At 39.9% G+C, this 24,542-nt stretch overlaps 1 protein-coding gene and 2 long non-coding RNA genes across 3 annotated transcripts; 1 reads left to right on the top strand and 2 right to left on the bottom strand.

Annotated features, from left to right (window-relative positions):
* Positions 1–7,350: 7,350 nt before the first annotated feature.
* On the bottom strand, positions 7,351–17,086 carry ca12 (carbonic anhydrase XII). The gene is made up of 9 exons (XM_034084471.1): positions 16,955–17,086; positions 16,646–16,666; positions 13,975–14,154; positions 12,397–12,539; positions 10,112–10,207; positions 9,969–10,032; positions 9,606–9,763; positions 9,363–9,489; positions 7,351–8,719 (listed from the first exon to the last, which is right to left on the bottom strand). The coding sequence occupies exons 1-9, from the start codon at positions 17,016–17,018 to the stop codon at positions 8,076–8,078; spliced, it is 1,497 nt and encodes a 498-aa protein (XP_033940362.1). The 5' UTR covers positions 17,019–17,086; the 3' UTR covers positions 7,351–8,075.
* A 320-nt stretch (positions 17,087–17,406) lies between these two features.
* LOC139433999 (uncharacterized) lies at positions 17,407–20,806 on the top strand. The gene is made up of 3 exons (XR_011643401.1): positions 17,407–17,464; positions 20,265–20,353; positions 20,718–20,806. It is a non-coding gene; the product is annotated as an uncharacterized lncRNA (long non-coding RNA).
* A 10-nt stretch (positions 20,807–20,816) lies between these two features.
* LOC117447804 (uncharacterized) lies at positions 20,817–22,812 on the bottom strand. The gene is made up of 3 exons (XR_004552272.2): positions 22,745–22,812; positions 21,640–21,749; positions 20,817–21,091 (listed from the first exon to the last, which is right to left on the bottom strand). It is a non-coding gene; the product is annotated as an uncharacterized lncRNA (long non-coding RNA).
* Between the last annotated feature and the right edge of the window lie 1,730 nt (positions 22,813–24,542).

Genomic DNA, 24,542 nt, shown 5'->3' with positions numbered 1-24,542 from the left:
GAAGACCCGGAAGTGAAACGTATTGTTATTGCAGTTCATACAAACAGCCACTAGATGGCAGTGCTGTTAAAGGGCTGGCCACTAGATAACATGTTCTCTTTCACTCTAAGGGTCAAGTTCTCTTTATACATCCATGCATGATCCATGCTCATAAGGGTAGATGAAGTGTGCAAAGTGTGGCCAGTGGGCATCCTTTTGCCTTTTACCAGGTAACATTAGACGTCTTTTTTCCTTTTTTGGGAGAGGGTCATAATATTTCCCATAGACAGTAATTGAATGGTATTATACAACATCTACTTAAGTACTGTATCTGTAAGAACAATAATGAGGTAGGCTACTTCTACTTTACTGGAGTATTCATTTCTATGCAATTTTATCCTAACATTACTCCACTACATATTGGAGTCATGTACTTTTTATTTTGTAACTTATTTTTTTCAATCTAAATCTTCATTTCATTTCATTTCAAACCTTTATTTAACCAGATTGGTCCCATTGAGATCATAGATCTCTTTTTCAAGGGAGACCTGCAGCATATAGGTTCCACATGAAACATAAAACAATAAAGGACATTATACATTATATTTACAGGATACATAGTTATAGACATTTACAAGTGCCCATTGTATCGGCAAGCATTTCATTTACCCTAGCTTTAAAAACATGCAGAGGAATGAGATTGCTCAGTTTCAATTCTTGCTGAAGATTGTTCCAAGCAAGTGGAGCTGCGCACATAAAAGCTGTCTTACCGAAGACAGTCCTTGCTCTTGGCACATCTAACAAGACCACATCATGTGACCTCAGACAATAGCTGCTTGCAACTCTCTGTGTTATCAGCGAGCAGATATAATACGGGAGTTTACCCAACAAAGCTTTATAGATAAAAGTGTACCAAATCTACAAAGAAATGTGAGTGATCAAATTAATCAATTAATTGATCAGATTAATCCATTAATTTGATCACTCACATTTCTTTGCAGATTTAGATTTAAAATAAATAAATGATGACTTAAGTTACAAAGTAATTTAAATGAGCTCCCCCTTTACCAGCTGCAACATCATGTTTTAAACAAATGAATGAATCCATAATTAATGTCATGCTAATTTATTTAAGGTTTTGGATGCAGGACTGTTTATTGTAACAGAGTATTTTTACACCGTCGTACTGCTTCTTCTTATTAAATAAAAAAAAAATGCAACGAAGATGACATTTTAGTTAATAAATATTGATTTTATTCTGCAATTCTTTAAATTTAATACACAAAATGTATGCTAGCAGCTGAAGAACATTATGGCACAAATACATGTACAAAAAAACTACAGTTCAACACATGGATTGGCACATTGTTTTAAGATATGGCAACAGTATATCAACTATGTGATGAGGCTACAAGCAGCAATGATCAGGCAACATGACCTTCTGCTGGAGGACTGATAAATGTCATGGAAGATCGTTTGCGCTGTTGTTACATTTCATTATGGAGAAACAGTCACCCTGTGCTTCTGTTTTCCAAAGTAATTTCCTCATTTTATGAGATAGCTCATTCGATCAGTGTAAAGTCATTGCAGTCTTCTCTTACAGTAAGTCTTGCCTTCTACACTATAGGCATGCAAATACTGAACATAAACTGTAACATCTAAAATGAAATGTATGAATATAATAAAGGCAGAAGAGATGTTAATGGCTGGGGGAAACCCTGTGACGATGACAAGTGGTCCCGTGGTTAACTGTACAGTACATGCTGTGGTCGAACTGAGAGTTACAGTAGTCTTGTGGTCAGACAGGCGGACAGAGGTCAGGGGTCAGCCCACGTATAGCCTGAAAACACAAAAGCCTTTTTTTTCTCAGCATAATTTACCAGGAAGGAGCTGTGTGTTTCTGTGTTTGTACTGAGCCAAGTGCCCTTTTATTATAAAATCCATGTAGCAGCTCTAAGTGCAGGGTTGGTGGAATAATGTGGTGCAGCCCATCCCTCTCAGGCCACCCTACCATCAGGGATGTCTGTCGGGTCTGTCCCCCTATTGTTTGGCTCGTGGTCGGGCTTTCCACCATGCAGGACAGCCAAAGGGTACGTGTGCCACAGTCTGACTTGACCTGAGTTTCTCACCAGTTCAGCCGCTGCCTAACTGAATTTGCCTGGAAGTTCTCCTTTAGATACTCACCACATCATGTCAGATAAATAAAAGGGGGATTAGAGGGGACAGCTGTTCCTCTTGCTCTAAGGAAGTAGTTGCCACAACACAGCAAAGGGAGTCCAGACTGTGGCTTCCCAAAAACCCTGCATGCAAACTAAATCATGTGATCTACCAAAACTATTCATGCTTCCACAACGCATGGGACAATTTCACAAATACAGGATGAGGAAGAACAATGGTCTCATTTGAAGAAAGATCCAGAACTATGGGCTATACTCTTGAGCCGTACTTGTCTTTCTCGCTGCCATTGTATCCAACACCTTTGCTTTTTCCTGTTCAGCACCAGCTCTAAGGGATAAAGAACCACAATGCAATCAGAATTTAATTGTACCTTTAAATACATGCAATTTGCATTCTGAAATGAAGTATTCTCCCTTAAGCTGTAGATGTATTCCATTGCTGACAAAGTTTTTTGCCGTCAAGATTATGTTTGTTATTTAGTTCCAAGATATGAGTAGGAGGTTAGCCTTGTATAAACAGAGATTTGCTTGGTGTTTGTGTAACAAATCAAACGGTAATAACTCTGGAAGCCGGACGTAAGAGTCAGAGAAGGAACATTGGAAGATGAGAGGAACATTTGACAGAGTTTAATGCTGACAGCGTGCCAGAAACCCGATTTACACCTCCAAATGTGGATTTAGCATAATTAGCATAAAGAAATGAAAGCGGGGAAGTTATATCCACTGATGGGGAGACAGCTTCAACCTCTGGAGTGCCTCTAATTTTCATATTTGATCTCAAATACATTTTCAGATACATTTTATAAAAGCAGAAGTACTAGCCTAAAGATGCATTTAAACAGTTTTGTATGACATTTGGTCATTTCACCACCACAATCACAACAACTTTAAAACCTGTCTGTCAGGTTTTATTCTGAAGATTATGAAAACAATATATTAAAAGGCCCTCTGTTTATAAATAAAGTCCATCAGGTTTTTACTTTTTATTTTAATTATAAACGTTCTTTTATTCTATTTTCAATTCAGTAGTTATGCCACTGAAGTTTAACATATATTTATATTTTCATCCTCCATATTTTTTCCTCCTGAATGTAGCAGTAAGTCAATGGTTACACAACACTAACACCAAAGGTTCCTCTGTGGATTCAGATCGCCACATACTCAAACTTAAAAATATTAGCCTTAGTCGGCAGTCACTGCTCAGCTCATCTGGAATATCTTTTTATTAAATGCAGACCCTTCTATCAACCCAGAGAGTTCACAGCAATCCTAGTAATAGCCGTATATGTACCCCCGGATGCTAATGCTAAAATTGCAATGAAAGAACTACACACAGCCATTAGCCAACAAACTGCACACCCTGAGGCAGCTTTCATTGTTGCGGGTGATTTCAATCACTCCAGTTTGAAGACTGTACTCCCCAAATTCCGACAACATGTCTCCTGCCCCACGAGAGGCAACAACACATCTGATCATGTTTACACAAACATGGCCAATGCATACAGTGCCATTCCCCTCCCCCACCCGGGTCAGTCTGACCACCTCTCACTGTTCCTTTACCCCACATACACACCACTCATCAAACCTGTGAAACCCACAGTGAGGACTGTCAAGGTATGGCCTGAGGAGGCAGACTCTATGCTACAGGACAAGTTTCAACACACAGCCTGGAGTATGTTTGCCACCCAGGCCACCTTGGATTCCCATACAGATATTGACCACTACGCCTCCTCCGTACATCCGTACATCCTCCGTACATCAGCACCACCATCAACAGTGTCACCACTCTGAAGCAGATAACAATGTACCCAAACCAGAAGCTGTGAATGAATAAAGAAGTTTGCCAACTACTGAAAGCGCAAAACATCGCCTTCAGATCAGGTGACGAACGGGCTTACAGTTCATCCAGGGCTCACCTAAAGAAGGGCATTAGGAAGGCCAAGCACTGCTACAAACTGAGGATTGAGGAGCACTTCAATAACTCCGACCCTTAAGGGGTGGCAGGGCATTCAGGCCATCACTGACTACAAACCCACCACCCCCTCTCTCCCGTCAAACGACGTCTCCTTCCTCAATGAGCTGAATAATTTCTATGCTCGCTTCGACAGGGACAACCAGGAGACAGCCACTAAGGCTGTTCCCCCTGCAGACCACCAGCCCCTTACACTCTCACCTTCTGACGTCTTCACCACACTGAGCAGGATTAATGCACGCAAGGCTGCTGGACCCGATGGCATCCCAGGCTGCGTTCTCAGGGCCTGTGCTGGGCAACTGCCTGAGGTCATGACGGACATTTTCAACCTGTCCCTGGCCCAAACAGATGTCCCTGCACATGCTTTAAAACCACCGCCATAGTGCCAGTGCCCAAACACTCTGATGGAGCAGGCCTGAATGACTTCCACCCCGTTGCACTTACACCCATTCTCATGAAGTGCTTCGAGAAGTTGGTCCTAGCACAGCTTAAATCCAGCCTATCACCGACACTGGACCCCCATCAATTCGCATACCGGACTAATAGGAGCACGGAAGATGCTGTGTCCATAACACTTCACACCGTCCTCTCACATCTGGAAAAAAACAACTCCTATGCAAGATTTCTGTTCATCGACTTCAGTTCAGCCTTCAACACCGTCATCCCCTCCAAGCTAATCACAAAACTCAATGACCTGGGCATCGACACCCCCCTTTGTAATTGGATTTTAGACTTTTTAACCAACAGACCCCAGCATGTCAGGTTGGATAATCTCTCTTCCATGACTGTACCCCTGTACATTGTTCAAACAACATCATCAAGTATGCAGACGACACAATGGTGATCGGCCTCATCCACAACAACGATGAGACGGCCTACAGGGAAGAGGTTCAGCATCTGACTGAGTGGTGTGCCGACAATAACCTGGCCCTCAACACAACAAAAATAAAAGAACTCATTGTGGACTTCAGGAAATCGAAAGGCAACACACACACTCCCATCCACCTAAATGGAACGGCGGTGGAGCGTGTGTCTAGCTTCAAGTTCCTGGGGGTCCACATATCCGATGACCTCTCATGATCCAACAATACCACCAGCATAGTAAAGAAGGCTCACCAGCGTCTCTTCTTCCTGAAGAGACTAAAGAAAGATCACCTCTCTCCTCAGATTCTGGTGAACTTTTATCGCTGCACCATTGAGAGCATCCTGACCAGCTGTATCACAGCCTGGTATAGGAACTGCTCAATGCTCAACAGGAAGGCATTGCAGAGGGTGACGAAAATCGCCCAACATCGGTGTCTCACTCCCTGCCATCGAGGACATCCAGGGGATACGGTGTTTGCAGAGGGCGCACAACATCTTTAAAGACACCTCTCATCCTGCAAACTATCTCTTTGTCTCCCTACCCCCGGGGAGGCGCTTCAGGAGCCTCCGGTCCAAGACCAGCAGGTTCAGGGTCAGCTTCTTCCCCAGGGCTGTAACCCTGCTGAACTCTGCCCCCTGATAAACCCAAGCCCATACCCACCACCCACCCGTTTATATATTTGACTGTCAATGCCGTTTATACTGTACATATTCATCTGTTTATAGCCTATTTATAATTATTCTTATTATGTAGACTCCTGCACTGCTATTTTGCACTTCTGGTCAGATGCCTAACTTACATTTCGTCACTAGTACATGTACTATGTAATGACAATAACATTTAATCTGAAATCACACAGCGCTGCAAACCAAAGACAGTATTCCCAGGGTACTAGTCTTTTATAGAAAACCACATTTGTACCAAGTTGGCTCATAATTTATGCATCGTAACTGTCGAGAATGAGGGTGGCACAAGTTTCAACTAATGAGGACACAACTTCTCTTAAGTCTTTGACTCTTATTTTGAAAAAACCCAGATGTTTGAGTCTGTTAAGGTTAACTCTCCTCTTGAAATACCCTTTGCAATTGTCCACTTTATAGAAACTGTAAACATATCTCCCCACCTAAAATAAATCAAGGAAAATATAAATGTGTGAGCTTGGAATCAGACGGACAAATGTCCTCAAACAGGGTAATGGACACTATTTCACAAACAATTCACAAGGTTTAATCTACGTATTAATGGTGGAAATTATGACCGAGTGTGAGATCAACAAATGTAGCTGTGGTCTTGATTCGTTGTTTTCGCCGTTTGCTTACCTTTTTTTCTTAAATAGACAGCAAAATAAAGAGACAATGAGAACAAGGCCCAGAGCAGAGCCCACCAGAATGGTAACCAGTAAACCTGCAGAGCATGAAGCAAACCAAGCAGAGAGATTAAGTGATGATCAGGGTGTCACACTCTTCTCCATGTTTTCATGTATGTGTGCAGGTGAGTGGTAGTTTTATTATTTTAAAGCAGAAATATATTATTGTAAATCAAAACAATATGCACAAATATTCAACTATTAATTGTATTATTTATGCATGTTTTGTTATGTTAGTATACACCACACTAATGTATCATAGGCTGCTCTATGCAAAATATACATTTATCCCTTCAAATGGTATGGTTTAGTTTGCATATCTATTAACACAAGGCCATCATTCCTGATAGCATTTTCCATTATTAACATCATTTAGATGAAGAAAGTTAGTTTAGTTAGTTTTAACTATTATTTTTAGAGCTCTACAAAGTAAATGCTGCTTATGAAATGGAAGACAATATACAGGAAGCAAAGAAGAACAAAATATACAAAGCAACATACCAGTGTTTATCCAAGAAAGGTCAGCTGAGTGACAGAAAAACAGGGAGAAGAAGAAGGTGAAAATAGAGAAATAGGCACCTCAGATATGGTACCATCAGTTGGAGAAGAGCTTGGATGTCAAAGATAAAACACAATAGTTTAACTTTAATGTATTTTAACAAACATGCTGACAGTATATAATCCCACTCAAATTCAGACATTTACAACATTTGTGGCAGAAAAGTTTTTACCTCCTTTAATCTCAACGATCTGCTCGAACTAGATGTCAGTAAATCATCTCAGCCATGTTTGTGCGAAGACATTCCTGGATTGGCACGCACTTTGAGAATGCTTCAATATTACAGTAAGTGTTTTTCCAGGCAATTTCATACAATTTTCCCAGTGTCTGCTGCTGGGAACTCCAGCCCTGTGTGTTTCTGAAAAATACTTGACTTAAATGTTCACAGTAAAGGGTGCAAATGTAGCAGGGAAGACATTTGCCACATATCGCTTCTTGTAAATTGCTTTTATTGAAAATAGTTTGACGTAAACAGTATCTGTTCCTTTACTCGTTGTAAATGACATTTTGAAGAGAAGAACAAATTGTTAGACATGTAATGTAAAGCGCTGAAGCTCTAGCAACATTTTTTGGTTTAGCTGCATCTCTATGCTGTGCAAGACAGTAATTACTAGCAAAGCTCCATAATCACCACACTATAAAACTGCACTTGCTGTACTGCATATTATATATATATTTGTCTGCAGACATTTTCTGTACTATATGTAGCTTGATGTATATATATCTCTAAGCCTGGAATGTATGCGTTGCAGCAGTTTATTTTAAAGCATGTCATGGCAAGGCAACAAATACAAACAGACCTAAAGCCCACTGTGAGAAAGTACAAGTTTCTCATTTTTGTAGACTTTCTTCGACCCATTGAGTTTGATTACAATTTCAGCTTGAAGCTCTGAGCACAATCACTGGGGATGACTGGTTATAAATTGGCGTTTGTTTGCAAAAAAACATAACTACAGTAAGTTACAACTTTTTCTGTTAGAAATGTTATTATAATGAAGTGTAGAAAAAATAAGTTAATGTTAAATACATTTGTAAGAAAGATGGGTCAAAGAATTGCAGGGCCTTGCTTGAAAACTAGTCTTTCATTTCGTGACAGACAACTCATGACTGCTACACAAAGTGACATAATGTGAGATGCAACTATGCAAAGAATCTCTCTAGTCTTCCCACTCCATTGGCAAAAGCCAAGGATGTGGATAACCCTGGCTGTGTGGCTTCCTGGGAACAGAAGGAGAGGGGAAGATGCCATGGTTTTTCCCTGGCACACTTGGTTTGATTGCTGAGGAAGTCTTTTGCTTGGTCATCAAGGCTTTTGTCAGGGAGCGATCTAACTCAAAAGCCTCATCTGTTGGTCGTCCACGGAGAATGTTTCTGATAGTGGGGAGGGCTAAGTCTGACTTACAGTCCAGGTAGCTCTTTAGATTCAGCTTGGGGAAAGCTTCATCTCTGAGAGCCTGAGCCAGCTGGTTCTCAGAGTGAGATAGTTTGAGCTGATGTAAAACGTTCTGCTCCAGTGAGATGTAGCACAGTGCATCTTCAGCCAGACCGAGCTTTCCCACAGGGCGGTGGTTCTGGCTCTTCTTCAAAGATGGATTGAGCGTGTGTTGTTTGGATTTGGCCGGAGAGTGCTGGTTCTTGAGGTCTTTCTTCTTGCCAGCATGGACCTTCTCTGAGGCACTTGGTAGGAGTTGATAGAACCCTTCATCAGCCAGGTCTGCTAGGTCACCGACGAGCAGCTGCTGAACGACTCGCTTCCTCATGAGTGGAGATGTGACTGTAAGAGTACCTTGCAGTCCTCTGGCTGCATCGACACACAGCCAATCACAGCTGGTTAACCATCCCAGCCTGTGGGATATTACCTTGAAAGACTTTGGGCCTTCACACCCAGCATGCAACAGCACGGCCTGTAGTGTTAAACCTTAAAGCACAAGCCATTGCCTGCTAAATGCCGCCCATGAAAGATAAGAGCAGAGGATTCCACACTGCCATGTCAAAACACATGTGCTGTTGGAAAAGCATAGCTCTGAGGGGAAGCTTTGAAAATGCGGAAAACATGCACATTCATACCACACTGCAGCATATGGAGCTAAATAAATACCATACAGTGTGGTACACCAGTCAACCACATAAAAGTAACACTTTAAAGACCAATGTAAGTGCTGCAGACTTCTCAGTGGGAAGAGTTCATTTATTGTGTCATAAAAGATGGCCTACTTTTCAAGAAGCTCATCAAAATCAATCACTCTTAAAGTTGTTTAAGATATACATCCATGTGAAAGCTCAACAACAAGCAGGTGGTAGCAAACAAGAGAGACAGCGCTGAAAAGTGCCCATACATCATTCAAACTGGCCCTTTTTGCCATTTTTAAAGCAGTGCAGAGGCATTATGTGACCTTTGTATTCATGCTCAAACAAATAAGCAAGCCCACGAAGACAATACTTACCCTCTTTAAAAGATACCAGCACCACCCGGCTGTCGACAAGCTGCGGTTTCCTGAAGTTTTCATTTAGAGGCACGGGGGACGATTCCTGGGCATGGGAGGAGTAGAGGGCTGTTGCCATGTCTAAAAACTGAGAAGACACCACAAAACAAAAGCATGTTACGCATAGAGATTTTCCACACCAATTAAAGTTAAATGTAAAGGGAGAGAATGTAATAAAATGCTGTAAAGTTGATTTAGGAGCACCTGTTTTCGAGAAATTGTAACATGATTCCTGAAAATTGTCCACAGGACACTGGGATAGCACGGAGGAGTCGTCAGGGACCCGTCATAGCGGTAAAACTCGTCCAAACGTGCCGGCAGCAGAGCTCTGATGTTGAAACCGGGCACCTGCACTCGCTGATCTGCCAGAACAGAAGTTTGTACAACTGTTAACAAAGTCATGTCAGAGTAAAATCCAGAATAGCTTCATGAATGAGCTGAGAGTTTGGAGATTTTGACCCCGAAAAAAATGACTTTCTATCACAAAGGTAGCTGATATTGTTCACGATTCATAACTTAAATTCAGTGTGGCAAAACTACTAGAGATAATAATGACTTATGACTCACCAATGTATTTGATACCGTTGATGAACCTCAGAAACTGTTGAAATGCTGGATTGAACTCTCCAACCTGCATGACAAACAAAGTCAGATGGTTCTGCTCCATTCAATTTCACACATCACCTTCCCCCGCTCCCACCACGTCTCACCTCGATCAGGACACCCAGCACAGCCAGGCCGTCAGATTTGTCTACAGCCATGGACATATTGGGATACTTGTCTGAATTGAAGTGTACTACATGCATCTGTGAAAGAAAAGGGAAATATGTAAAGATTTTGCGGAAGTAAAACAAATATATAAATATCACGTAGTTACAAGAGTCAAAACCTTGAGTTTGTGTTACTGTTAGTAATTAATGTTTGAGATCTAATAACATAATTTGATTCTATTTTAAGACAAAAAAGTGTGCATCTGTTATACATTTTTTAACATGATACTTGTGTAATTGCATGATACTTGTGTAATTGCATGCAGTGTAGTTTCATGGAGCCTGAAGGAGTGACTCGCTGCTAATTGTTGAACTATTATAAACACATTCAAAGTAGATGATAATTGGATTGGAAATAGCAGGTGGTGTTCAGGGGAAGGAACAAGGTGGGAAGTGATAATGCCGGAGATGCATTACAGTAGGTGGTGTATTACAGCACATACATAAATGCCAGACTGTCAGTTTGTTTGGTCTATTCTGTTATATATTTAGTGCAACAGAAAGGCATGTTAGTCATTCTGGCCAAATATGACGCAACTTTATCTACAGATGTCCTTCTTGTATGGGAATTAAGGGTAGACATTTGCACAATTTCTGGGAATATTCTTACTCCCTCCATAACAACATGCCATCAAGGAACTGTGGTTCTGGAGTCTGGAGAGACTTGAAAAGATGCATGTCCTAGACGCGTCCACTCAGAGCTTCAGGTCAGACCGCAGCACTTTACATGTGGCTGTGCTGAAGCTGAGGCATGGACACATAAAAGCACCCAGGTTGCAACCATTTCAGCTCCTGTACACTGTAGTTCAAATGAAACCAAATGTCTCCTTTTTTGGTTTATATCGTAAAAGACTTTTAAACTTCACTCTCTGCTTTACTTCAAGTACCAAAGTAGAGCAAACTGGTGTGTGAAAACAGCTTAGAGGGCTTGACACATTAAATAGCACAGACAAGCACTCATTTCCAGAGGTGGTTGAAAGCCAAATCACATAATAGTCAGCTACACTAATCCCTTTAAACCCTGCAGAAATAAGACGCACTGTCATAGTGTACATACTGAGGCTGAGTGGAATTATGTCTTTGCCTTTAAGTGTGTTCAACCCAGTGAGAAGATACGCTAATTTAATAGGTATGATCTCTTTATAACCTCAGGAGTGGAGATTTTAAAGACTCAAAACCTGTTTATTGTTAAAAACTTCTCACTCCCAAACCTCTCACAATCAGGTTACTTTCCTTTTATTCGTAATCTTTTTGTTTTCCTGGACTGAATATGCTTCACATTGCTATGGCTCTAAACCCCCATGCTGACATTATATTTCCCACCAAAGACAAAAGGAACTATCCATTTGTACTCTTTTGTGCTTTTGTGTGTGTGCATATAAATAAATATATAGAGACTATATAATGTAAGTTGTCTGTACAATTGTCCATTGTTAAAGGTTGTTATTTCTGTTTAAAAAACAAATAAAAAACACTTCTAGGTCACTTAAATTAGAAAGTATGTTATACAAGTGTCCAAATAGAACTTTATAGTCAATCAAAAAATAAAGTGGAAGTTGCACAGTAAGCCTTTTCTAACTTTTGTCTGCCACAGTGTCAAGAAACTGGAACAGTCAAATGTCGATGCAGAGCTTTTAGTTTGAGCAGCGTCTGGAAGCCTTGAAGGGAATCAGTCTCTGCCAATCAAATGTCACACGTTTAAGTCATACCGTATTAAGTCATTTGTCTGGTGACAGAGATACTGTCACCTGATGCTACAGATGTGAAATACCTGTCTTATCGCTGATAACCAACCACACATTGACTCTTTTTTTATTAAGTAAAGAAGCAACACTACAGCCATATCAAGAAAAAAGTTCTGCATTTAAAATGTTGTTTAAAGTACAGTTAGACAAGTATTATAAGCGGAAAGTACTTACAAAGTTCAAAGTAGAACAATCCAGGGTGTTCTATGTATCATACTATACTAAACTAATTGTTACTTTTATTATTGGGTGGTGTATTTAATTATCATATTGTAGTACATAACATCTTAATCTGCAAAGTAACTATAGTGTGTGATAAGTGTAGTAGAGAAAAAGTATGTAGTTTTACAAAATAGAAATACCCAAATAAAGTGTTAGTACATCATAATTGTACTACAATAAATGTATTAAGGTACTTTCCATTAGCATCTTCTCCATTAATAGTGGGTTGTGGTAAGACTAGCTGTTTGTGTGGTTTACCTCGGCTGCATACTGCTTACTGTTCATCGTGTGCTCAGAGCCTAAGGGTCTGCCGGACGAGCCCCAGTGAAAATGGAGTTGAGCTGCAGTGTAGCGATGAGGCAGGCTGGAGATGTGCATCTTAGATGGCAGCGATATTTGTACTGGGGATCAGGAGACATGCAAACCCACCACACGTAACAGAGCAGGGTTACTTCAGTTAACGTCAGGGAATCAAAGAACATCAACTTCAACCAGGGTGTTCAAACTCATTTTAGTTCAGGGGCCACATACAGCCACATTTGATCTCAAATAATAAGAAAATAAGTACAAATTCAACAGGTATATGTTTATAATTTACACATGTGCATTACAACTTACAGATCACAGTGTATCTACAAAGTCACCGGTATCTGGAACTGAACAATATAGTATTACTTTATCAAAAAAAACTTGTCAAGATCTAGAAATTATTTTAAATTCATTTCCACATCTGTGCCGTAATCCTGATCACCTGAACTAACACACCACCATACAAACTAAAGGAAACTATTATGGAAAAGAGTTAAGTTATACCCCTGCCTTGTAAATGTATGACATGTATACATACAAAATACATTAAGAGTTGTACAAATTCCAACTAATGTCTTCTCTGTCATTTTTAAACTTTGCAAAGTCATCCCGCTGGCTGGATTGGACCCTCAGACAAACTTAAACTTAATCTAAACTGAGGAAGTCAGCATGATCCGCTCGGTGCTTCTGAAAGACTAAGCTACGTGACTTTATGTTGGAGTGACGCAGGGCGCTTTCCACATGTTCGTCAGTGTGTGACGAATGCTTACAGGAGAAAAACCTCTGTCAGCTTATCCCACACACACGTCACAATGATGATGCCACTTAGCTCTTGGCATTGAGGCCCGTTAGGCATGCACACATAAGCATTTGTCTGGTGGGTTTTGCACATAATAGTTACTTTGGGCAGACATTACATGCATGTTTTGGTGTTCACTTTACAGTTTCTGCATCCTGCTTAAAGTAACATGTAAGAAACAAATGACACCAGTTCTACAGCACACTGTTTAGAGCCACCGTTCAAACAACCTCACTGAAACTGTTTTTTATCTTCAAAAAAAACTAAATCATATAACATTTAGCTATAATTTGGTGGAATCATCATATTCATCTGCCAGTCAAGTCATCTAAATATTTTATTCTGTGGCACAAGGGCATGGTTTTCTTTGTTCTAATTGCTATATTTAGCATATAAATGTCAGACTGTGTTCTGTATAGATATCGAACATCAAACCAACGTTGTCTTTTTCTTTTGTTAAAATGCCCAGGAGAGTCAGAAGAGATGACTAATCTATGCTCATATTTACCCAGTCAAAACATGGCGCTCTTTCTTTGGCTGGAAGGGCAGCTCAGATAATAAGAGAGAGATTATGGAAAATTGCAGTGGCAAATGCAGAAAGAAGATCCTCCTATCATTTACCTAAGGTTGACCCAGAAATTATGTCTCGAGGGCGAGAAGTTACTCCTCCACTTTACATTTATTTTAATATATGTCATTTGTTGATAACACTGATGATTTATACTCACCAGAATGCCCATTATTTCCAAGTGTTAGCTGCTCATTTGGCGACAGGTTGTAGTTTTGGATCTCAATTGGACGTAAAGTTGGGTCGAACCTCAGAAGCTCTGACTTGATGTCTATGGGAGACTGGAACGCTCCCCCACAGTATGGATAATGCTTTGACCAGTGGTGCTCTCCTTCTGGCCCTGCAACAGCATCAATGTCAATTATAACCAATCAAACATCTTTGCAAGATATCTGCACCTTAATGGAACTCAAATGTTACATCAAAAGGTTCAAAACACAGTGGAAATACACTGAACATGAAAATGTAGGATATTTTAAGCGTTTCCCAGTGTGAATTTAGTAGGATTTGATTCAAAAGTGTGTCATTGGTGTCATTGGCTCCCTGGAAATGTGTTTTGTAATCAAGGTCAAGTTTTATTATCTATGCACAAGGCAGTATGGGACAGGCCGGTGGCTTCCCTTTTGGTCAGTTCTTATGCAGCGGTAGTGACCAGTTTTTTGCAGGGAGAGCCAGTGAGAACACTGTCTCTCTCCAAATGAGAGGTTTCTATAAAGCAAAGGACACTGAAAACGGCCACGGTCTAAAAAGTCATGGAGTTTACAAAGTGACCTCACACGATATAAGGGTGTCTCCAAATGCTGTGTCTGCGGACTGGCCTTGGAGATTTAAAAGTAATTGAGAAATTATGCAGACGAAAATAAAACAAGGAAGCTCTTGGTTTCTGATATTTTAATTCAGTGTATTCACTAAAGTGTAAGTGCTGAGTGTTTCAAACATGGTGCTCGTTGAGGCTAATGGTTTGTGTTTAATGAACCTAATCAACTCTGAAAAAACGTAATTGTAGGGGAATAGCAAATGACAAAGACCCCAAATGTACCAGATGTCGCCGCTTCTGGATATTTTCCACTGATGGATTGTGTAACAAGACATTCAATTAAATATCTACCATTCACCAAATGCCAGCTGACCGTGGTTAAATGTGAATGACGCAGCATGAGGCCATCCCCGACCCCGCTGTCAGTGCATGCAAATGTGGGTTTATTTTACAAGACATGTCAAAAGAAATCAAGAGAATTTGTGAAATCACTGAACACTTGTTTGAAGCAAAGTTCTATCCAGACGAAGCCTCTCTAAACTAAGGAAGAAGTTCAGTCTTATGGCTACAATTAGTCACTGTCCACTTCATTTGCGGTTTTAATAAGACCCAATCTGTCCTTTAATAATGGCCTTCAGGATGCTTTGGGGGCCCCTTGGCAATTCTGGTTAGAGTGATTGTGGGTGTTAACAAAATAAACATGGATCCTTTCCTTTGTGAAAAGAATGTTAAAAGAGTGGAGGCGGCAGAGCAAACTACACTCATCACTAGCATCATTTATTTTACTCCAAAGTTAATTTGCACTGTGTTGCCTGCGGGCGTGTTGGGGGGGGGGGATAAATCCTATGACTCAGCTGTGCCCCCATCAACAGAAAGTGCAACCAGCCCTCGAGACCATACTGACTACTATGACAAGGCCTGTTAGTGGTTTGACTGTAACTGAGGATGAAATCCACAACGCTGAACCTCAGAAAGTGCCAGAGATCATTATTTGTATCTTACATCTTTCCTTATTAGACATCACAGGCCTTTCCCCAAAGTTGACTCATAGTTAAATCGTTATTTTTAAAATAACACAGGTGTCTTTTATCCCGCATTGTTAAGAGATCCTTTTTATTGACACACAAATTAGAAATGTTCCTAATTTCATTTTCCATTATTTTTTTCATTTTCCAAAATGTCTTCAGGTAAGAGACAAACCGTGTTAATAGAATCCACAAAGGGCCATTGTATCCCAATAATGCTAAGCCAGTGCTGTAATCAGCCTTTCTTAGAGGTCGGAATTAAACACGTCACATTTCCTCTAACTACAATTTTTTGACCACAAATTAATATGCAGGGAAGCAGCTCTTTTCTTAACAAGCCCTGATTTGCATCTGAAAGGATTTGCACACAATACAAATGTTTTAAACAAAGACATGAGGTTTGAAAATCATTCATGTAGTCAACAGTTTGTTTTATATTTGACCAAAGAATTAGTTGTGAAAAAAAACAAACGTAGCTCTGTTAACCATACCTACTTATTGGATTTAATGTTAAGCCCCCAAATGAAACATACTTTCGCGAAGCAGTAACACAATGACAAGAGGTCAAGCTCTGAGCACAGTTTATGTAAGAGTTTGCCCATAGACCTTAAGGCGTGATACAAAAGCAGTCAACCACTTATGAAATGTTGTAGTTACAGAGTCTGTAATGAACTCTAGAGTTACATGGGCTGACATGGAGAGAGATGTCAGAACTGGTTGTCTTTGCTGGTCAAACAAAGCTCACAGAGCGCTTTTCCCCTTTTTTTATCAGAATGCATTGGATACTGTTTACACTTTCGTATTATGTGGCATTGTTGAGTCAAAGCACTGCTCTGATTGCTTTACAACAGTAACATCTTCTCCGAGACATTTCCTTGAGATTTGTCTCAAATTGTATTACAATTCTAGTTGGTAAATGCTTGTTTAAGGCTAGAATACCATTATGAGTGATCAAGACATTCAAGTGCAAATGGTCAGCAGGTGAGAACTGGATGTAAATGCCATGATCTTCTATTGACAAATTATGAGGAAAATATTATCAGACTTACCATTGTACGTCCATGTTGCACCTGAAACAGACATAAAAGAAGAAAATGGTCTCACTGTGCATTCAAATACATTAAAATAACTTCACACAAGTTAAATTATGCAGCATGAATAAAAAACAACAATTAGTAAACCATACATTTAGAAAATAAATTCAAAGTTTTGTCACCCTTATTCAAAGTGCAGGTGCAGGTGATAGTGACACCTGCGATAAAGCATCTTTTCTGCTCTGCCAAATTGCCTAAATAAGTTTAACCTTCAAAGTGCTTTTAAAGTATTTGCATACTTTTTGCACCCCTCAAAGATCTTACCATGCAACACCGCGAGGAAAGTCAGCTGTAGCAAAAGTATGGGTGTGAAGCTCGCAGAGTGCATCTTGATCCCTTCAGCCCACCCTCGTGCTGCAGTCTGATGTTAACCTGGTGCCGAGCAGCAGCTGGGAGCACCGGAGCGCGAGCTTTCAAACCGGCTTTTATACTAATCACGTTGTCAGCTCCATTGTAGCTCTCGCTGACGTCAGAGCAACAACAAAACCAGCCTCCAGATCCACCAACGGTGACAGCGCGAGGACTGCACCGCAGCCAAGAGAAGTCACTCATGTTAGGCGCGAGCTGCAGGCGGGCGAAGATGTGGGAAATGCTGAGCTGTGCGACCCCGGATTTTGTGACGCTGCCTGGGGGTCAAATACATTGAAGAGTGAGGACAAGACAAACCTGCACAAACTGTAAACAACTTGGTCTCTATACAAATCTGCAGTGGTGGTGTAAAGCAGGGGTTCCCAACCCCCGGTCCGCGGACCGGTACCGGGCCGCGAAATAGCTGTGAGTTTATTGTAATATTTGCAGAATTATAAATATATAAAAATATTTTATAATATTTTTTTCAAAAAGTGTTTAATTTTCGCACCTATACAGTCATACTATTTCATCCAGTAGTAGCCTAGTTAATCTTTCACCAGCAAAGAGTTGAAAATGGCTTTTATGATGTTCCGAGGGATTCGGCGGCTCAGCCTATCTCAGCCTCTTGTGCGCACGAGAAAGTTACCGGTGCGCCAAGTAGGAAGAGGAGCGTACAGGAGACAACCGTTTAATTGCAGACTGTTATGTTTATGTGGAGAAATGCAGTGCATACATTATTTGAGATATATTTCGGACTTCATTTTAACCTCTTAAGCCCCACGGACCCGAGCTCGGGTCCGAAAATGCTATATATGTAGCAACAGTGTTATATCTGAAGTGTCATTCATGAAATTATTAATATTCCATACCCATCTGACCGGAGGAAACTTGGCTAACTGATGATGCGAAAAAAAAAGTTTTTCGAAAAATAAGTCTCACAAGAAGCCTCTAAACGAGCCCATGGCAAAAACGGGCAATATTTCTGCTCATAACTCACAAAAACGATCATTTATCATTCATACTTTCTGCACAAACAACACATTTTCTGAAAGCTGAGATTCCACAGATTCCATCACTACAGGCACAACATTAACCGAGCTAGCAGCCAGAACATAGCAAGTAAACAATATCAGTTTTCAAAGCCATGACAATAATTAGGTCTTACCTTGGCTGTTTTGTGATCAAAAGTTGTGTTCAATGGAATAAAAACGCTGCTCAAGGTTAATCCAATGTCTCTTGTCACTTTAAAATGATTACTGATAATCAATCCTTTCATTCACGGCAGAAGAGTAGGTCCAAAGTATGAGGGGCCGTGTAGGCCAAAATTCAAACTCACCTCGCACACACACTACTGAAAACATCTGGCCTTGCACACACACTACTGAAATACTCTCACGTTCACTACTGAACACCTCACACACACACTACTGAACACATCTGGCCTTCCACACACACTACTGAAATACTCTCACATTCACTACTGAACACCTCACACACACACTACTGAAAATTAAGCCTCACACACACACTACTGAAAACATCTGGCCTTGCACACACACTACTGAAATCCTCTCACATTCACTACTGAACACCTCACACATACACTACTGAAAATTAAGCCTCACACACACACTACTGAAATCCTCTCACATTCACTACTGAATACCTCACACACACACTACTGAAAACATCTGGCCTTGCACACACACTACTGAAATCCTCTCATATTCACTACTGAACACCTCACACACACACTACTGAAAACATCTGGCCTTGCACACACACTACTGAAATCCTCTCACATTCACTACTGAACACCTCACACACACACTACTGAAAATTAAGCCTCACACACACACTACTGAAATCATCTCACGTTCACTACTGAACACCTCACACACACAATACTGAAAATTAACCTCACACACACACTCCTGAAAAACATTTTACTGAAAGGTTCTCAGTAGGGAATGTGCATGTGTTTCACCTATGTGTGTGTGAGGGGATTCTTGCTGTAACGGAAGTCATTCTAATGTAACGGATGTCATTCTAATGTAACGGAAGTCAGTGGTCTCTTTGCTAGCCCCGTTAGCTTCATTAGCTCCAGGCTGCTACTCCGAAGTGGTTGTTGTGTTGATGCCTGGTGGAGTATTCTTCATTGAAATATCGCACTTATCGTATGGCTCTGCAGTTCAAACAGACCGTCCATGAATGCAGTTTATTCGGTAAGTACAATTCAAGCACTTTATTTCTTACTTGTCTTTTTATTCAGCTAACAAGCGAGACGAAGCAACATCTGTGCTAACGATGCTATCCGTAGCATACAAGTTAAAACATAATGGAGAAGTGTAACACATTAAGAAGGATTATACTGTAAAACATAAGGCTTCTCTGTGAGGTTGGTAAAATAAGGTCATGCTTGTACATTAGTTAGTTTGCTAGTTAGGTAACTGTATGCATTGTTATTGTTAATTTAAAATAGCTATGCTCGACGATGCAGACAGCTAGCGTCACATTAGTGTTGAAGAGCAGAGTACTGTATGAGATTAACCTCACTATAAGATCAGTGTATCTGAAAAATATGAATCTCACATTTCCAGTTGGTTCCAGAAATAACGTTAACGTAGATAGTGCAATATGGTTTGTTGAGCTGGAGTTGATTTTTGAAGCTTACTGGTTAACGTTCATCATATTAAACGAACGAACCCAAACGTTGTTTTTATTAATATTATTACCAATACTTACTTAGCATTTTATTATCATTACACTGGAGAAACCGACTTATTGTGGCAGCAGAACATGAACATGTAACTTAATGCCTGCATTTGAGGACGAAAAATAGCTCAGTCAATGCTTTAGGGACAAGGAAATGATTTGTTTAAATATTAGATATGACGTTATGTGTGCTTCTGTGACAATGAAGCTTATTCATTGCATTACATTTGTTGAAGATGTTTGTCTTTTACCCTTACGTGTGTGTTACAAATGAATGTGAATATGGCATAGGACAAATATTTAAATTGACTGTCTCATGAAAAACGATTCTAAAATAAAAAGGACCACAACTATACAATAATACACAATCCAACTGATAAGATACAGTAAGGGCTTTGATATCCAGCACTTTCTTTAAGGATAACAAAAAGATTATCACATGACATTTGCATGTAAAAAAGTCTGTGACCAACACATTGTTACTTTACATATATCTGTTTGTTTAAAGTTTCCAGGTGATGCGGACAGACCAGAGGATGCTGACCACGAGAGACAGACCTATTCCAAACATCAGTGAACTTCAGCATGGACTCAAAGGTACAAGGAATCGAGAAACGTTCTGGTTTAAATAGATAAAGTAACAACTATAATCAGCTTTCACATTTCAATGTATTTAAGGCAATTATTATTTTACATTGTGAGAATTGCTACCATATTGTCTGTAAAAGACGTGGTAAAAGTGGTTCTTGCAGTGAGACAACCGAGCAGTTGAATATTATTTAACAAGATATTTTAATGTTGATTAACTGCAGACTGTTCATTCATAATCTGATTATCTTTGTAGTACAAAGTGATGAATTAAAAAAACACATTATTTCTACAGCCGCTAAATAAACAAACGTTTCATAAATAACACACTTGCTCTGCAATAATGTCATATGTTTCTTGTCATTTCTGTTAGGAAAGGACATACCTGAAGGACACAACTGCCTCACCGTTTTCTCAGAGGGGCAAGAAGAAAATGAAAAGCTGATTTCAGATTAAAGACCAATACAGGACATTCACTAAGAAACTACACTTTTATTGTGAACACAAAGTCAAACAGGACCATCATTTGTTTGTGGCAGCTGAGCCCAGTATGGGCTCACAGATGCAGTTAGGTGGTTTCTTCATCAGACCTGGTCCTCCTCCATCAGGCCACGTCCTCCTCCATCAGGCCACGTCCTCCTCCCAGAGAAAGACCTCTCCACCTTCTCCAGCCAAACCCACAGACAGGACATCCGTCACGCTGAGGTTTCTCCCAAAGTCTCTGCACGCTGTCTCAATTGATCCACACTGTGAATATGAGAGGGGAAATGTGTGTCATAAATGCTTTAGACAATAAGAAATATGAAGTTAACTGTAAGGAATGGCTCATTCTTTTTTAAATAGACAAAACTATTACTGTATTTCAATATCTCATGTCTGAAAGTTTAATTTAAAAGAAGAGGAGGCCCCAAAAATAAAGATTGGTATATCAATAAATGTAGTTGATTGTGTCTTTTTAATTGTTTAAAGTAGATAGAACTGGTACTTAAGAGTTTGAATACAGTCTGGTTGCGGAGGAGGCACACAGGTAAGAGCATATAGCTACCATCACATGTAACTAAGCTTGACTTGAATTTATTAAAAGTATAATTAAGTAACAGCAACAAATCAATAACAAATCGTGCAAAAATGTGAATCTTTGCTGGGTCCACTGTTGAATTTACCACATATTGTATGTTTTAGAAACCTTAAGCCTTAAGGCATGTATAGATTTGTATGCAAGTAATATCCCAAAACTCAATAAATACCGTAGATTATTATTGAAAGTTATGCTGAATAGTTTCATGTTCACTTACCTTAAGCAACGTAAAACGTGCAGACCGGGGGGAATACAAATACTTGTATTTCTCTTTTTTGGTTTGCAAGGGTGTCACCTTCCGCGGAGCCCATTCTCTGTAGTATTATCCTAACAAAGAGAAAACAAGAGGGAACAACCCTTATTTAGGTTTTTTAAAAAGTGACAATATCAGCTTGCATTCATCCGACAAAAATACGACACAGGGTATTGTCTAATTGCTGGTTGTCTTGTGTTTTTATGGGATTTGGATAACGGATTTATTCTATAAAATATTTTGAATGGTTTTCACTTAATACTGTTATAAAGTCGGCTGCGGACAGCCGGGCTGTAGCAAATAGTGCAGCAGATCTACACAGCTAGCTCGCTAGTTAGCATTATTAACGTCAGCTATTTATGTACATTTTCAAGTTCTGCTTGAAAGCAAGTTCCTGCAAACTGTTCAAACAAACGCTTCAACTTGTACCATTTATAATCTGTATGTTTGAATATGGATCTTAAATCGGCGTGACGTTGAAGCAGCTGCAGTTCCTTTAAGCATACCGTTAGCATTTTGCTTCTGGCAAATAGATTTATGATTTGAAAATTATAAAAGTAGGGTAGACATGTGGATATTATCCGGCTGAACAAAACGTGACCAGTCTCTTAAATTCGTCTCAACCACAGACCTCATTTCCAACTAGTTTCAAACCATATTGCACTATCTACGTCAACGTTATTTCTGGAACCAACAGGAAATGTGAGATTCATATTTTTCAGATACACAGATCTTATAGTGAGGTTAATCTCATACAGTACTCTGCTCTTCGACACTAATGTGACGCTAGCTGTCTGCATCGTCGAGCATAGCTATTTTAAATTAACAATAACAATGCATACAGTTACCTAACTAGCAAACTAACTAATGTACAAGCATGACCTTATTTTACCAACCTCACCGAGAAGCCTTATGTTTTACAGTATAATCCTTCTTAATGTGTTACACTTCTCCATTATGTTTTAACTTGTAAGCTACGGATAGCATCGTTAGCACAGATGTAGCTTCGTCTCGCTTGTTAGCTGAATAAAAAGACAAGTAAGAAATAAAGTGCTTGAATTGTACTTACCGAATAAACTGCATTCATGGACGGTCTGTTTGAACCGCAGAGCCATACGATAAGTGCGATATTTCAATAAAGAATACTCCACCAGGCATCAACACAACAACCACTTCGGAGTAGCAGCCTGGAGCTAATGAAGCTAACGGGGCTAGCAAAGAGACCACTGACTTCCGTTACATTAGAATGACATCCGTTACATTGGAATGACTTCCGTTACAGCAAGAATCCCCTCACACACACATAGGTGAAACACATGCACATTCCCTACTGAGAACCTTTCAGTAAAATGTTTTTCAGGAGTGTGTGTGTGAGGTTAATTTTCAGTATTGTGTGTGTGAGGTGTTCAGTAGTGAACGTGAGATGATTTCAGTAGTGTGTGTGTGAGGCTTAATTTTCAGTAGTGTGTGTGTGAGGTGTTCAGTAGTGAATGTGAGAGGATTTCAGTAGTGTGTGTGCAAGGCCAGATGTTGTCAGTAGTGTGTGTGTGAGGTGTTCAGTAGTGAATGTGAGAGGATTTCAGTAGTGTGTGTGCAAGGCCAGATGTTTTCAGTAGTGTGTGGGTGAGGTGTTCAGTAGTGAATGTGAGAGGATTTCAGTAGTGTGTGTGTGAGGCTTAATTTTCAGTAGTGTGTGTGTGAGGTGTTCAGTAGTGAATGTGAGAGGATTTCAGTAGTGTGTGTGCAAGTCCAAATGTTTTCAGTAGTGTGTGTGTGAGGTGAGTTTGAATGTTGGCCTACACGGCCCTTCATACCAAAGATTAACAGTCCGTGGCTTCAGCTGCGGGAGATGCAGTTTACGCATAGCTCCCCCTCCGCAGGCGTAACGTATTTACGTATTTTGAAACTGCCACTCGATTCGATTGGCTCTAACGATTCAAAAAAGTTGTCAATCACCCAAATCGACCAATGGGTTCCAGAGATAGGATCTTGCGTAAGTATAAGTAAAGGCAGTATAGCTGGTTTAGGCACACCCCATGCACTCTTTTTACGCAGCATAGCATAGCATAGCATAGCATAGCATAGCATAGCATGTCCCAGCATGTCCCGCAGCGACAGGAGAGCAGAGAACGGCAGATCGATCAGCGAAACAGCAGGATTTGTTTTCTTTGTCTTTGTCTTTCTTTGTTCTTTGTTTTCTCTGTTTTCTTTGTCTTCTTTGTATTGTAACACTGGCAGCCAGAAAGAAGACTTTTTTGTCCGTCGAGGAGGCATTGGACATCGTATTTCAGGACTCTCCGTCGGAAGATAGTGATCTCGTCACGCATACAGGGGACAGTAATGACTCTGATTATGAACCTCTGTCACCGGAAAGGTATGTGATCTCTGTTTGTATCTATTAATTATTTATTTGGTGTAAGAGTATTCATCTGTTTTTATCTTTTTGTTATTTATTTGGTGTAAGAGTGTATTCATCTATAGTAATTTCACACACGTGACAATAACACAACGGCATCCATCTTGTGATATAATGTTCTTTCACACACTCAACAACAAACACAGAAGATGGATGCCGTTTCTTGTTCTTTTTGTTGAAATAAACAAGACATACATGTTGAATTTAACACGGTATTACATTTCATTTAGCTGACGCTTTTATCCAAAGCGACTTACAATTATTACGTATTATATATATATATATATATATATATATATATATACACACAAATGCATACATAATATGTATATACACAATATACATATATAAATATATGACAGACGGAATATTATTAAATATTGAAAAGATTATATGAACCCCGTCTCACATAATTTACACGGTATACATTTTGAGTGATATAATGTTATTT

The sequence above is a fragment of the Pseudochaenichthys georgianus genome, chromosome 6, assembly GCF_902827115.2.
Source record: "Pseudochaenichthys georgianus chromosome 6, fPseGeo1.2, whole genome shotgun sequence".
In the NCBI taxonomy this organism is placed as follows: Eukaryota; Metazoa; Chordata; class Actinopteri; order Perciformes; family Channichthyidae; genus Pseudochaenichthys; species Pseudochaenichthys georgianus.
The sequence above is the reverse complement of the archived record's forward strand: the minus strand, read 5'-3'. Positions and strand labels throughout refer to the sequence as shown.